This window comes from Cervus canadensis, chromosome 3 (genome assembly GCF_019320065.1).
Source record: "Cervus canadensis isolate Bull #8, Minnesota chromosome 3, ASM1932006v1, whole genome shotgun sequence".
NCBI lineage: Eukaryota > Metazoa > Chordata > Mammalia > Artiodactyla > Cervidae > Cervus > Cervus canadensis.
The window spans coordinates 8,797,647-8,808,152 of NC_057388.1; the positions used below are offsets into that span (position 1 = coordinate 8,797,647).

General features: G+C 43.2%; 2 protein-coding genes across 3 annotated transcripts in view; one reads left to right on the top strand and one right to left on the bottom strand.

Annotated features, from left to right (window-relative positions):
- The window catches only part of LOC122438082 (protein lifeguard 2-like), a 28,155-nt gene extending 26,554 nt beyond the window's left edge, over positions 1–1,601 (bottom strand). Inside the window, exon 1 of the mRNA XM_043462580.1 lies at positions 1,293–1,601. Coding sequence (XP_043318515.1) covers positions 1,293–1,300 — 8 coding nt within the window. The 5' untranslated portion in view covers positions 1,301–1,601. The remainder of the gene's footprint in view (positions 1–1,292) is intronic.
- Positions 364–7,320, top strand: GATAD1 (GATA zinc finger domain containing 1). Of its 2 annotated transcripts, XM_043462581.1 has the most exons (5): positions 364–816; positions 1,572–1,697; positions 3,320–3,379; positions 4,786–4,969; positions 6,652–7,320. In XM_043462581.1, exons 1-5 carry the CDS (start codon positions 556–558, stop codon positions 6,840–6,842), a joined length of 822 nt encoding a protein of 273 aa, XP_043318516.1. In that variant the 5' UTR covers positions 364–555; the 3' UTR covers positions 6,843–7,320. The 2 variants fall into 2 exon arrangements, with proteins under 2 accessions (XP_043318516.1, XP_043318517.1); XM_043462582.1 differs by lacking the exon at positions 1,572–1,697 and having other exon boundaries at positions 365–816.
- The last annotated feature ends 3,186 nt before the right edge of the window (positions 7,321–10,506 follow it).

Consider the following 10,506-nt stretch of genomic DNA (forward strand, 5'->3'; position numbering starts at 1 on the left):
AAGTGAATCTAAATTCCAGATAAGCAACGGCCGAAAAGCTGGTGAACCTGCCCGCAGCCCCAGTAATTCCCGGCAAGGCACTTCCGGCCAGGCTGGCGGCCAGTGTGCGGCCCCGCCCACCACCGGAAGCCTCCTAAGGCCGAGGTAAGGCTGTCTTCCCAGGCCCCGCCCCGCCCCGCCCATCACCGGAAGCCACCTAAGGCCGAGGCAGGTCTGTCCTCCCAGGCCCCGCCCCACCCCGCCCCGCCCATCACCGGAAGCCCCTAAGGCCGAGGCCAGGCTGTCCTCCCAAGCCCCACCCCGTCCCGCCCCGCCCCGCCCCGCCTCCTGGCGCCTCTGGCTGCCGGAGCCTGGAGCTGGCTGCGGAGCGGGCGGAACCGGCTTCCTGCCTCCAGGGGGCGGCGGCCGCGGCCCGGTCCCAGTTTGGGCAGCTCGGCGCCGCGCCCGCGCCGCTCTTCTGTCTGTGGGAGTGGCGGGCCGGCCCGCGGGCCGCCGAGGCCGGCGGTCGCCATTCCCGTGTCGCTGCGCCCGCGGGGGCCGCCCGAGCCGGCCACCATGCCGCTGGGCCTGAAGCCCACTTGCAGCGTCTGCAAGACCACGTCGTCCTCCATGTGGAAGAAGGGTGCGCAGGGGGAGATCCTCTGCCACCTCTGCACAGGCCGGGGCGGCGCAGGCGGCGGCGGCTCCTGCCCGGGGGCGGCCGGCGGCGCAGGGGGCGGCGGCGGCGCCGGCGGCGGGGGCGGCTTCGGCGCCGCGACCTTCGCCAGCACCTCGGCCGCCCCTCCGCAGAGCAACGGGGGCGGGGGCGGCAAGCAGGTGAGCCCCTGCGGCCCCTCCCGCGGGCGGAGGCCGGCGCGGCGCGGCGCGGCGCCCTCCCAGCTCGGCCGCGCCCTGACTGGGCCGGGCCGCCCCCTCCAGTTCGCGACAAGGCCGTCGTTGGTGTGGCCCCTTCTCAGCGCCTTTTCTTATGAGACGTTTGAAGTCTAGAGAAGCAGGAAGAGGAAAAACCCTCAGAAGGCCCTCCCGTGTATATTTTGGGTAGCAGCCGGACATCTCAGGGTACCTACGTTTACACAGAGATGCCTGCAGGGTCACGGCTAGTGGACCTCTTTTCCCTGTTAATAAAGTTTACTTTGTCATAATGTCATTTTATTAAGATTATCAGGTCATTTTCAATGGTAACATAAGTATTCCATTGCAGGAGGTGGCATACCACACCCATTCTCTGGCTTAGGCGAGTTGAGTTTTTAAGGACTTTTGTGTTATAAACGCAACCGATGAATGGTTCTTACCTTGGCATAGACTGACTGACTCCTCTTGCTGCCCGTTGCCCTTTTACAAGTAGTTCACACCTTTTTTGGAGTCTGGAGATGTTTGCCTGTGGCTCTCCGTTTTTAAATTAAGCCGGTTCGTTTGATTATTACCCAGCATGAAAAGAACAGTTGCACTCTTAATTTTTAAATGTTCGTTTAAAGTGCATACTCTGGGATCCTTGTAAGATGGTGGTATCAGGACAGCAAACTTTCTACACTTTTTATTTCTCTTTTTTTTGTTCTTTGTTTACGTAACAGAGTAAGCAGGAAATTCACAGGAGGTCCGCTCGTCTCAGAAACACTAAATACAAATCCGCTCCAGCTGCTGAAAAGAAAGTTTCCACTAAAGGGAAAGGGAGAAGACATATTTTTAAATTAAAAAATGTAAGATGATTGTGGACAGTGTCTTGTACTGTAATTGTGGCATTGTGTGTAGTGTGACCAACCACCGCCTTCATCTCTCACCATTGAACTTGGACTCTGCTCTTGGCAGCCCTTCTGTAGCCTTCTGGGGACTGATCCAGGCTTTCAGAAAGGGAAGGAACTCTTTTAGGAGGCTTATTGTTTTATAAAGTTAACCATATCCTCTTTTCCTTGTTTTAGTTCCCCCCCCCCCCCCGGGGGAACATAAAACATGATTCTAAAAGAAACCTTAATCTTGAGCACATTTTATTGGGTTCTCTGTGCAAAGGATGAGCTGCAGTTACAGTTCTTGGTGTGGGCATGGTATTTTTTTTTCCATAAAGCTCTAAGTAAATAATAACACTGGAATTCATTCAGTTCCATATTTGCTTGTTATATGGCCCCAGAAAAATGTTTCTTACTGATTTATAATGATCAACTTGATGAATATGAATCAAAAGTTTTACTAAATCTTTATCTCTTCTTTTATAAGAAGATAGATCATTGAAAGATTTGTGTTGAAATAACTGAAAAAGCTTATTTTTGGTTTTGTAAATATAAGAGACAGTGGTCAGACACAATGGGCAAAGCATTAGATACTGTTTTTTGTTGTTTTTTTTTAAACCTCAGTATGATACTCTTCGCTTTCAGAGCAGAAATGCTTCATTCACCAGTAAAGACATTTTCTGAAGTTGGATGTATTCATTTAAAAAACTCAGAGAGGCCTTGCATTATATTCTTGTGCAGATTGTGGATTCTTTTTCTTGAGAGTAGTTGCTTCTAATTTATTTAGGATTTTAATGAATTTGTTTTCTAAAATGTGATTATTGACTAGACAAAATATGTGAATACTTGATTATAGTTGTACACACTTAAACACCTTTTTCCTCTTAAGTATGGTGGAATATGTTTTCTGAAAGTATTTTAATATTAATTTCTCTGGCAACCGCTTTCTTCAAGGATGATACCAAGACATATTTGGGAAGGCCTAGTTACTGTGTTGTGGCATAAAAGTGTGTATTACAGCTTAAGAAGGAATTTCGATGATGATTGAGTGGTGGCAAATTACTAGCCACTCCCAAGAAAGCTTCCTTTGGCCTTGGTTCAGACTAGTTAGAAAACTAGTTCTGATGATATTATCATAGCTATAGTTAAGTTGAAATGGAAAATGTCTTTGAGGAGACTTGTTTGTTATTTCCACCTCTGTCATGCTCTGGCCATTAAAGCCACAGATACTTTTTTAAACTAGATTGTTATGTGCAGTAAAGCTCTGAGAAGGGTTCTGTTAGGTCTCAGCCACATAATCAGGAGCTTGTCCTTTGAGTCTCAGCAATTTTTAAGCTAAAGGTAACGGAAATAACAGCAGAAATATTCAGACCATGCTTTGCCACAATCTTCAGAAGATTTTTTTTTTTTAACACTGCAGTTCTTGTCACCAAACAACTTTAGTATTTCTCAAATTACAGAACTCATATGTGTCTGGAAAAATGCCTACACACACACACATACACACACACACACATACACACATACACTACACACACACACTACACACACACACACACTATGAATGTGCTAATATTTTTACTTCTGTTTTTTCATAGCCCATCAAAGCTCCTGAGTCTGTTTCCACCATAATCACTGCAGAATCAATCTTCTACAAGGTGAGCATCATAGTTATTGAAGGAAGATTTGAATCTATTGTGGGTTTTTTTTGTTTTTTAGTCACTTATCCAACTCTCTTGTGACCCCATGGACGGTAACCTGCCACGCTCCTCTGCCCGTGAGATTTCCGAGGCAAGAATACTGGAGTGGTTTGCTATTTGTTCCTCTAGTGGGTCTTGCCAACCCGGGACTGAACCTTCGTCTCCGGCATTGCAGGTGGATTCTTTACCCCTGAGCCACCTGGAAGGCATAATGTGGTACTAAAATATGGGTTAGTCTAAAGATCTTTGCTACTCTGTATAAGATGTGATTGTGTTTTTTGTTCCTTTCTAAGCTCTTTCTCCCCATACATGGCTATCATAAAACATCCAGAGCTGAGTTGGGAGAGGAAGTTGCCTATTGAAATATTATATGAGGATCTGAAGTATTTTTTAATGTAGATTATGGGAATTGTTTTTAAAATACAAATGTGCGGTGTGGAGCCAGGGCAACGAGCCGTCCTAGTCAACCTGACAACATTGAAGGCTAAGAAGGTAGAGGAGCAATTTGGACAAATAGAGGATGGAGACTGATACAAAGATGGGAGTAGGCAGACAGGTTCACACATGCCTTTAAGAAGTGAAAGGAGAAGGGCAGTGGTGGGGACTGGCTGCTCCTGGAAGTCCATGGTGAGGGAGAGAGAGGTGACGTTGTTTTGATAAAAGCGCTGTTTTTCAAGACTGAACAGAGGTGGACTCCGGCTGATACAGGAGCCTCAGCTGCAGTGCTGCCTTAGGTAGCTTTTAGCAAGTCTCTTAACTTTGTCCAGTGCAGTGGCTCTGGCGGAAAAATGTAGGGATCGTACTACTGTGGTATAAAATTACGTTTATAAACAAATGCTTTCTCCAGCTGCAAGTCACCATGTGTATGTGAAATTTTTTTCATTCAAAAATGAAACAACTTTAGGGACTTCCGTGGTAGTTCATTGGTTGAGAATCTGCCTTCCAGTGCAAGGGACTTGAGTTGATCCCTGATCAGAGAAATAAGATCCCATACACCTAGGGGCAGCTAAGCCAGTGAGCCACAATTAGAGAGCCCATGTGCTGCAGCTACTCAGCCCACACACCACCACAAGAAGCCCTTTGACTGCAACAAGAGAGCCTGTGCACCACAGCTAGAGAAAGCCCACAGGCCCCAGTGAAGAATGCCCAGGAGCAGAGACCCAGCACAGCCAAAGAGAGAAAAAAGAAACAGCTTTAGAATTGGCATCAGTCACGACCATATAAATGTCGGCGCATTAGATCATCTCAAAGACCTTCTCTTGACCACTTGGAAAATTGTTGTTTTCATATTAAGGAAGTTTCCATTCGCACCTGTAGTGTTGTTCTGTTATTTTAAATATGAGCTTATCTTCTGTTTCTCCCAGGGAGTCTATTACCAGATTGGAGATGTTGTTTCTGTAATTGACGAACAAGATGGAAAGCCCTACTATGCTCAGATCAGAGGTTTTATCCAGGACCAGTACTGTGAGAAGAGTGCGGCGCTGACGTGGCTCATTCCCACCCTGGCTAGCCCCAGGGACCAGTTCGACCCTGCGTCCTACATCGTGGGTGAGTTAGACAGGGACGGACAGGCTCTTGAACCGGTTTATTTTCCATTATTATGTGAAAGTGTATTCGTCTGCTTGTGCCGCCATGACAAAATACCATAAACTGAGTGGGCTAACAACAGAAATTTACTGTCTCACAGTTCTGGAGGCTGCAAGTCCAGCGTCAGGGTGCTGTCAGGGTCGGTTTCTGGTGAGAGCTGTCTTCCTGGCTTGTGGACAGCCGCTTTTCGGTTGTGTCCTCGCAGGAACTTTCCTCCGTGTGCGTGCACTCCTAGCATCTCTTCCTCTTCTTATAAGGTCACCAATTCTATTGGATGAGAGCCACATCCTTACAACTTCATTTTACCTTAATTACCTCTCTAAAGGCCATCTCTCCAAATGTTATCACGTTAGGGATTAGGACTTCAGCATGTGAATTTGGGGGCATACAATTCAGTCCATAACAAAGAAGCATAAGTACAAAAAGGATGATTTTAGAGAAAATATGAAATTTTATAAAGCTGGGGTTTGAGGCTATCAATTATTTTGAGTTATGGGGCAGCATACACCTACTAAAAAGCTGTGTGGATAAGATTTTTCTGGGTGACCCAGGGTTAAACTCTATTAAAATAAAGAATTTATTGCTCAAGAACTAGATTATTTAGGTAACATACAAAAAGTTACTCAAAAATAATTTCTAGAGGAACTGTCATGTTTATGTCTCAACATCTTACAAACTATCAACGTATGTTCCTCTATATATCACACACGTCATCTTGGACCTTTTGTAACCTGTTACATTGGTGGTGGTGGCTGAAATGGCAGCCACTGTACTTATTGATTTCCAGGCTGACCAAAGAATTGATTCTTGACATAGACTCACAAGAAGTTGTTGATAAATAGAATTTTGAGAGTGTTTAGAGTTTTAAAATTACCCCAAACTTTTCAACCTTTCTGCAATGAGCATACATTACTTTTTCATTCTAAGAAAAAACACAGAAGGTATTTTTCTGAGAGAACGGAAGGACAAATAATGTATCACTGTTATTCTCACCTGCGTGTCAAGTTTTGACACATGGCCAAGCAGTTTTAGTCTTTTGCTTGTAAGTACGTAGAAGGGTGAGCTTTCGTTTACCTGTCCTATCAGGTCGGATTGTCAGCAGAGGCAGTAATGTGCCTGAACCGCCTCTCGGCCTTCTCTCTCACCCCTTCTTCCTCAGGTTCTGAAGGAGACCACATATCATAAAGTTTCAGAGCCCAGACTCTGAAGTAGACTGTCTGGGTTCACAGGACAGCCACTTAGAAGCTGTGTGATCTCGGGCAGGTTCCTTCATCTCTCTTGCTGCTTTCCCTCATGTAAAATGGGAATAATCATGGTACCTAACTCAGAGGGTTGCTGTGAGGATTCAAAGCATTGATGTATCTGGCAAGTATTTAGATCAGTGTAGACATATAGTAGATATTATCTAAGGCTAAATATCACTTTTGGAATCCTTTCTATATTGAGTTACATTTTGGGGAGAGTGCTATCTTCCTTAAGCAGTTAAAGCAGAAAAAAATGATAGGAAGTAACTTCAAAATAATATATATTTCAAGGAGTAATGTCACATTAGCACCAGACCAGTTTCTCATAGTGTTTAGGAATTTTAATTTTTATGAAAATGATATATATCTTCAAAAATGTAAATGGTGGCTCCCTTCCAGGACCAGAGGAGGATCTTCCAAGGAAGATGGAATACTTGGAATTTGTCTGTCATGCACCTTCTGAATATTTCAAGTCACGTTCATCACCATTTCCCACAGTTCCCACCAGACCAGAGAAGGGCTATATATGGACTCATGTTGGACCTACTCCTGCAATAACTATTAAGGAAACAGTTGCCAACCATTTATAGTTTAAAAAGTAAACCTGGATTTCCAATTCCCTTGCATTTGTACCACTGTAAGACATGCCACATGTTTCTTTAATGAAATTCTTAGATGGAAAAATGACTAAAGTAATCACTAGCTTGTTTATTAGTAGTCACTTAGAAAATTAAAAGAGATAGAAAAGAATTAAATATATTTTGAAATGAAGTATTACACACACATTAAGTGTGTATATCCTCCCAGGCAAATACTGTCATTTCCAGGGAGACTATTAGGAACAGGTAGTGTCTATTTTTCTCCTTAATTTATTTCTAGAAACTCATAAAATGGATTGTATTTTTCTATAAGAATAAAATATTAATTAAGATATAAATTTCTAACCAAGGGCTAAATCAAGTAAAATATAGCTGTGATCAACAATCTCTCTCACAGCATCTCTTAAAAAAGCTTTATTTTATTATCTAGAAAATAAATTAAGACTGTTGACTGCTTTATTAAGGAAAATGATTGGTGGATGATTTTTATTAGCCCAGGCATTTTAAAACTTTAATTCTTCTGTAGTAGAGAGAAATTCATAATCATTTAGTTGATTTTAATAGAGCTGCTCTTCACTGCTCTGACCTGCCTTCTCAGTCGGAACGAGGCTTCATCAAAAGGTTAGGCTTACAGTGTGGACAGTCACCTTCTCTGAACATACAGGAAATATGCTCTGTAGGCACCCCAGAGCAGTAGGTTCTTGACCGCACCTAGGTCTAACATTGGACAGCCATAAAAATGATTAATAGGTCATTAGCAATGATATCTTTCAGGATTTGAAATATCTCAACTGGAATTCCATCACCTCCACTAGGTTTGTTCATAGTGATGCTTTCTAAGGCCCATTTGACTTCACATTCCAGGATGTCTGGCTCTAGGTGAGTGATCTCACCATCGTGGTTATCTGGCTCATTTAAGATCTCTTTTGTGTAGTTCTGTGTATTCTTTCAACCTCTTCTTAATGTCTTCTGCTTGTTAGGTCCATACCATTTCTGTCCTTTATTGTGCCCATCTTTGCATGAAAATTTCCCTTGGTATCTCTAATTTTCTTGAAGAGATGTCTAGTCTTTCCCGTTATGTTGTTTTCCTCTATTTCTTTGCATTGATACTGAGGAAGGCTTTCTTAGCTCTCCTTGCTATTCTTAGGAACTCTGCATTCAAATGGGAATATCTTTCCTTTTCTCCTTTGCCTTTTGCTTCTCTTTTTTTCACAGCTATTTGTAAGGTCTCCTCAGGCAGACATTATGCGTTTTTGCATTTCTTTCTCGTGGGGATGGTCTTGATCCCTGTCTCATGTACAGTGTCACAAACCTCTGTCCATAGTTCTTCAGGCACTCTGTCTAGCAGATCTAATCCCTTGAATCTATTTGTCACTTTCATTGTATAATCATAAGGGATTTGATTTAGGTCATACCTGAATGGTCTAGTGGTTTTCCCTACTTTCTTCAATTTAAGTCTGAATTTGGCAATACGGAGTTCATGATCTGAGCCATGGTCAGGTCCCAGTCTTGTTTTTGCCGACTGTATAGAGCTTCTCCATCTTTGGCTGCAAACAATATAATCAGACTGATTTTGGTGTTGGCCATCTGGTGATGTCCATGTGTAGCATCTTCTCTTGTATTGTTGGAAGAGGGTGTTTCCTGTGACCATTGCACTCTCTTGGCAAAACTCTATTAGCCTTTGCCCTGCTTCATTCTGTACTCCAGGGCCAAATTTGCCTGTTACTTCAGGTATTTCTTGACTTCCTACTTTTGCATTCCAGTCCCCTATAGTCTTTTTGGACGTCTTTTTGGGATGTTAGTTCTAGGTCTTGTAGGTCTTCAAAGAATTGTTCAACTTCAGCTTCTTCAGCATTATTGGTTGGGGCATAGATTTGGATTACTGTGATATTGAATGGTTTGCCTTGGAAATGAACAGAGATCATTCTTTTTTGAGATTGGATCCAAGTACTGCATTTTGGACTCTTGTTGACCTTGATGTTACTCCATTTCTTCTAAGGGATTCTTGCCCACAATAGTAGATTATAATGGTCATCTAAAAAAAAAAAAAAAAAAAAGGTCATCTGAGTTAAATTAACCATATCCAGGCATTTTAGTTCACTGACATCCCTAAAATGTCGATGTTCACTCTTGCCATCTCCTGTTTGACCACTTCCAATTTGCCTTGATTCATGGACCTAACATTCCAGGTTCCTAGGCAATATTGCTCTTTACAGCATCGGACCTTGCTTCCATCACCAGTCACATCCACAACTGGGTGTTGTTTTTGCTTTGGCTCCATCTCTTCATTCTCTCTGGAGTTATTTCTCCACTGATCTCCAGTAGCATACTGGGCACCTACTGACCTGGGGAGTTCATCTTTCAGTGTCCTATCTTTTTGCCTTTTCATACTGTTCATGAGGTTCTCAAGGCAAGAATACTGAAGTGGTTTGCCATTCCCTTCTCCAGTAGACCACGTTTTTTCAGAACCCTCCACCATGACCAGCAAATTTGGAGAACTCAGCAGTGGCCACAGGACTGGAAAAGGTCAACTTTCATTCCAGTCCTAAGGAAAAGGTATGCCAAATAATGCTCAAACTACCGCACAATTGCACTCATCTCACACACTAGCAAAGTAATGCTCAAAATTCTCCAAGCCTAGCTTCAACAGTATGTGAACTGTGAACTTCCAGATGTTCAAGCTGGATTTAGAAAAGGCAGAGGAACCAGGAATCAAATTGCCAATATCTGTTGGATCATCAGAAAAGCAACAGAGTTCCAGAGAAACATCTATTTCTGCTTTATTGACTATGCCAAAGCCTTTGACTGTGTGGATCACAATAAACTGGAAAATTCTGAAAGAGATGGGAATACCAGACCACCATGACCTGCCTCTTGAGAAACCTGTATGCAGGTCAGGAAGCAACAGTTAGAACTGGTTACAAACAGTTAGACTGGTTACAAATAGGAAAAGGAGTACGTCAAGGCTATATATTGTCACCCTGCTTATTTAACTTAAATGCAGAGTATATCATTAGAAACGCTGGGCTGGAAGAAGCACAAGCTGAAATCAAGATTGCCGGGAGAAATATCAATAATCTCAGATATGCAGATGACACCACCCTTATGGCAGAAAGTGAAGAACTAAAGAGCCTCTTGATGAAAGTGAGAGAGGAGAGTGAAAAAGTTGGCTTAAAACTCAACATTCAGAAAACTAAGATCATGGCATCTGGTCCCATCACTTCATGGGAAATAGATGGGGAAACAGTGAGAGACTTTATTTTTGGGGGCTCCAAAATCACTGCAGATGGTGACTGCAGCCATGAAATTAAAAGATGCTTGCTCCTTGGAAAAAGAGTTACGACCAACCTAGACAGCATATTAAAAAACAGAGACATTACTTTGCCAATAAAGGTCCGTCTAGTCAAGGCTATGGTTTTTCCAGTAGTCATGTATGAATGTGAGAGTTGGACTATAAAGAAAGCTGAGCGCCGAAGAATGGATGCTTTTGAACTGTGGTGTTGGAGAAGACTCTTGAGAGTCCCTTGGACTGCAAGGAGATCCAACCAATCCATCCTAAAGGAAATCAGTCCTGAATATTCACTGGAAGGACTGAGGCTGAAACTCCAATTCTTTGGCCACCTGATGCAAAGAACTGACTCATTTGAAAAGACCC

Coding starts and splice junctions, on each gene's coding strand:
- GATAD1 (XM_043462581.1), top strand. CDS start 556: ATGCCGCTGGGCCTGAAGCCCACTTGCAGCGTCTGCAAGACCACGTCG. Junction 817..1,571: donor GGGGCGGGGGCGGCAAGCAG/GTGAGCCCCTGC, acceptor TTTACGTAACAG/AGTAAGCAGGAAATTCACAG. Junction 1,698..3,319: donor ATATTTTTAAATTAAAAAAT/GTAAGATGATTG, acceptor GTTTTTTCATAG/CCCATCAAAGCTCCTGAGTC.